General features: G+C 35.4%; 1 protein-coding gene and 1 pseudogene across 1 annotated transcript; both read right to left on the reverse strand.

Moving 5' to 3' along the window:
- Positions 1-274: 274 nt before the first annotated feature.
- LOC139860628 (small nucleolar RNA R71) lies at positions 275-388 on the reverse strand (annotated as a pseudogene).
- A 2,066-nt stretch (positions 389-2,454) lies between these two features.
- LOC139858329 (transcription termination factor MTERF15, mitochondrial-like) lies at positions 2,455-4,176 on the reverse strand. Its single transcript, XM_071847187.1, has one exon. It carries the CDS (start codon positions 4,149-4,151, stop codon positions 2,835-2,837), a length of 1,317 nt encoding a protein of 438 aa, XP_071703288.1. The 5' UTR covers positions 4,152-4,176; the 3' UTR covers positions 2,455-2,834.
- Positions 4,177-4,600: the final 424 nt, after the last annotated feature.

The raw sequence follows: 4,600 nt of genomic DNA on the forward strand, positions 1-4,600 counted from the left end.
GACGATTTGAGGTCCGACCTCAACTCATTTCGATCTTGCCAACCTACCGTGGTATGGCTAACGAGGAACCATATGAACACATCACTGAGTTTAATGAGATATGTGCTACTAATCAGGTAAACGGTTTCACTGATGATGAGGTACGTCTGCGATTATTTCCTTATTCACTTAAAGATAAGGCAAAACGATGGTTTCTCTCTTTACCCGTCCGGAGTATTAATACTTGGGCGGTGATGAAAAAACGGTTTTTAGAGGAGTTTTATCCCATAAGTAAAACTTCAGACATGCGTACGCAAATAAAATCTTTTAAACAATTACCGGGTGAATTATTTCATGAAGCGTACGAGTGTTTGAAGGAGTTACATAGAGCATGTCCACACCATGAGATACCAAAATGGGAATTGGTTAAAATTTTCTATGATAGTTTGGATTCCCAAAATAGGCAATTCCTTTTGGCGGCTAGTGGTGGGGCGTTTTTAACTCGGTCTAGTGATGACGAATGGATGTTCTTTGAACAGTTAAGCAGGGGTTCCAAAACCCAAGCTTCAGTTAATCGTAAACAACCTAGTACCTCCCGAGTGAATCATGTCTCCGATTCGGGTGGTTCATCTAGGAACTTAGAGCAAGAATTAGATGATTTGAAAATGCTTATATTTAACAACCCTAACCAGGGTCTTGCTTGTAATGTTTCGCAAGTTCAGGAAGTTTGTGAGATTTGTGGAGATCCTTCTCACTTTGCATACGGATGTAGAAACGGGATTCCACCGGTAAATCAACAAATAGTGGAAGAACAAGTTAACGAGGTTCAGGGACGAAGATTTGATCCATACTCCAACACGTATAATCCGGGTTGGAGAAACCATCCTAATTTCAGTTGGAGCAATAACAATGCTCTAAATGCTAACCAAGGGAACCAACAAAGACCGCAAAACAACTTTCAAAACCAGGGTAACTTTCAGAACCAAGACAACTATCAAAGAAACTATCAAAATCCTTATCCCAAAAACCGAAACCAAAACCAAAATAATTACCAAAATCAAGGCCAAAATCAAAACCAAAATCAAAACAGTACTTCACCCAATCAACCATCTAGCTCGGATGCCAAGATGGATGCGTTTATTTCCGAAATGCGGAAAATAGTGGAGGTGCAAAACAAGTCAATTGGTGCATTGGCTAAGGAGATTGGTAATGTAGCGGAAAGTAAGGGAAATCGGGAGCCGGGTACAATTCTAAGCTACACGGTTCTAAATCCGAATCATAAGGATCAAGGAAAAGGGCATAGTGTTAACATGGTAGGCACCTTGAGAAGTGGAAAGAAGTATGACAATAAGGTTGGTGAAAACGAGGTAGTGCAACAAGAGTCAAGTAAGTCTCCTATTGTTCTTGATGAGGATGAGGTAAGTGAAAATGATAACCATGGGAAGAGGGTGAAAAATGAGAGTGAGTGTATAAGTGTATAGAAGTATATAAAATGAGTGTGTGAGTATTATTTATACAGTATAAAATGGTTTTGGTTTGTAGTCTTTAAAAAAAATAAGTGACGAGCATTTATTTTTCACTCCATCCGTTTGAAAACTTTTGTCTCAACATGCATATAGCCGTTTCGAAACAGCTTGAATTCAGACAAGGGGGTCCAACATGGTTTTAACAATTTAACTGGTTCGCCAAATTCATGGTGAAGAGGGGTAACGAACTGGTGCCTATGGCACCAAGCAGATAACAAGTGACATGGCATGGTGTAACGCACTATGCAACTATAGGGACTGGTCTTACCCGTCTTAATCCAACTAAAAACCGAACCTACAACAATTACTTAACTCAAAATTAACGTGACATTTACTTATTTATGATTGTTGTTAACACATTATAAATTATTTTATATAGCGACTAATTATTAATTTAAAATAATGGTTATCTGATTATGAAAATTTTCTAAAATGTTAACGACAAACCTAAAGGTTGCGTTTTAAAAAGATCCATATGTATTAGTAGTAGTCTCTCTCACAACGGATTGAAATGAAAATTTGTGTATCTTTTAATGGTTGACGTCTGATACCATGTAAATACCATGTGACACTGATAATTAACCCAAAATGAACGATTATAAATACTGATTAACTAAATTAAGTATCAAGTATTGTTTTTTTGCTGTCCGTATGAATCTGGGTGTGGTGTGGCTTGAAGAAACCATTGTTTTTTGGTAACTCTTGATAATACCCAACATTACAATGGAAAACAAACCCACATAAATGCAGGCTATTTGAGCTCTACCCTTGGTATATCTGATATCTCTGTTCAGAATCTGAAGTTATTTTTGTATCATTATGAATAACCAAGTTACAGTTCAAGACCAAAGAAATTCAATGTTATTTTCATTTATAATGACTACTACTGTGCAAAGAAGTAATGGTAACAACAAATTTCCAAAAAAAAAAAATCTATTACAATATTTATAAGATTGCTTGTAACATATATCAATATCCGTTTTGAATTCGATGAATTACAGTAGGACCAGGCTATAAATCAGAAGATTCAGAGGACCTATAATGAATGAAGCTTCCATTTGCTACAGAGTCAGGCTCTAAATCAAATATATGTGCACATATAATAGAGCAACTTCATACGGTTGTGACTAACTGTAACAGCTTTCAAGATCTTATATCTGATGAGTATGTTGGTCAACATTGACCAATTTCGGTCTGCTTCAGTTGAGATGGTATGCCCTGCAAACAAGTTATGGTCCTTAGATGTTAGAATCATTCGAACACAAATTTGAAGAATTGCTGACCCATTTATGTATAATTAATTTGTATATTCAGATCTATTCGTCTCTCTTAACGAAGTTGTTCCATAAAAGACTTGATGTTCTTCAAATCTTCTTTTGAATTCGGATACTTTGGCGGTTGAAAAAGCTTCCACAATCCTTCAGGATATCGGGTCCTAACTTTAACATTTTCAAATCGCCCATATATCTTTTCACAATCAGGATACGGCTTCACATAAAGATTATAAAATCTTAACCTACTAAACTTAACCAAAGACCTCAACCCCACCTCATCACCAATCCCACCTTTTGATCTCAAATGCTCGATCACATTATAACGAGGAACAATTTGTTTCTCAAAATGCACCCCCAAATATTCAGGAACTTCAACCAAACAAATAATATCAAATTTCATCGTGTTAATTAAAAAGTTGATCTTTTTATCAATTTCCTTCAAGTCATACAAAATCACCCGTGGCTCCCTCCACAATATACTAAATGCATCTCTATACGCCAGTCCGTGTTTGTGTAAGCAATCAATTCTCAACTTTACTTCGTATGACGCCCTAAATGCCCCTTCTTTAAAAATCTTTTCTTTGATTGGAACTCTACATTTCAAACTATTCAACAGTCGTAAACACTTTGACAATTCTCCCAATTCCGAACTAAGAATTCTAGGGTTTCTAATAATCTCTTCCCTAATTTCATTAGGTCGAAACCCCATCTCGGTAAACTCGGAGATCAAAGGCTTCAACTTGTTCTTCACCCCGAATCCCAAAATCCCTGGAAAACTATAAATTAAAGAGTCTATTTTACTTCTATGGATCCCAATTCCTAATAAAAACTCGATTTTGGCATATATTTGTTCTTCATTCATAGTAATAATCATGGGAAAATCCTCTAAAACCCTAGTTATTGTAGCAGAGCTATACCTAAAATCTTTTAAACACTCAATACAATGTAGAACATTATCTGGGTATAACTCAAATTTTCTAGAAACTTCTAGAATGTTCTGAATCAAAGTGAAGCTACTATCGTTTGAAAACCCTAATTTAGAAATACCCAATTCCCAATTCTTGAGAAAAGTGAGGTCTAAAACCCTAGGGCAGTTATAAACTATGGAAGGAACAAAATTGTTTGAGGGACTAAATAAATATAGGATTTTTAAGCATGATTCAACATTGGAAAAGCTTGAATTGAGTAAAAATTGGTTCTTTTTGAAGAAATTGTCAAGATCGGAAGGTGGGAAGCCGTACCTTTCAAAAAGTTTTGAAATTTGATTGGAATTGGTGCTGCAGATTGTTGAAGAAAACTTCGGGCCTTGAAATGGTGTTGAATTGATTGATTTTGAGAGGTAGAGGGTTTTAGTTATGATTCTAAACGCCATTGCTAGGCTGTTAGTTACTTTGATATACAAGACAAGATTTTAGTGGTGTTGGTATTACTTATGTGGCAAATACAGTAACGTAAACTGATATTTGTTACGTAGTACATTTTTATTCGAATGAGTTCATTGCATTTTTTTTTTTTCGAAAAATATAATTATTAATCCTCTTATATACTAAAAGTGGTGGTTAATCCTACTAAAAGTGGTGGAGCTTTTTGTAGGTTTTAGTTACAATTGATTATAGTTTTGAGTTTGTGTTTACATTACAACTGGTTCCTAAACTTCGGTTATATTTACACAACGATCCCTCAAGTTTACACTTTCTTAGGGGTAAAAAGTGTAAATATATAATTTTATTAAAATAAAAGAAAATAATTCCACCCAAATTTATAGCGAGCCCTATCTTCGCGCTCGGTGCAAGTTAAATTTTTCCGAGACTACCGTTCAAC

Source organism: Rutidosis leptorrhynchoides, chromosome 7 (genome assembly GCF_046630445.1).
Source record: "Rutidosis leptorrhynchoides isolate AG116_Rl617_1_P2 chromosome 7, CSIRO_AGI_Rlap_v1, whole genome shotgun sequence".
NCBI classification, from domain to species: Eukaryota; Viridiplantae; Streptophyta; class Magnoliopsida; order Asterales; family Asteraceae; genus Rutidosis; species Rutidosis leptorrhynchoides.

Excerpts from the sequence above, each read along its gene's own strand:
- LOC139858329 (XM_071847187.1), bottom strand. The coding sequence starts at position 4,151 with ATGGCGTTTAGAATCATAACTAAAACCCTCTACCTCTCAAAATCAATC.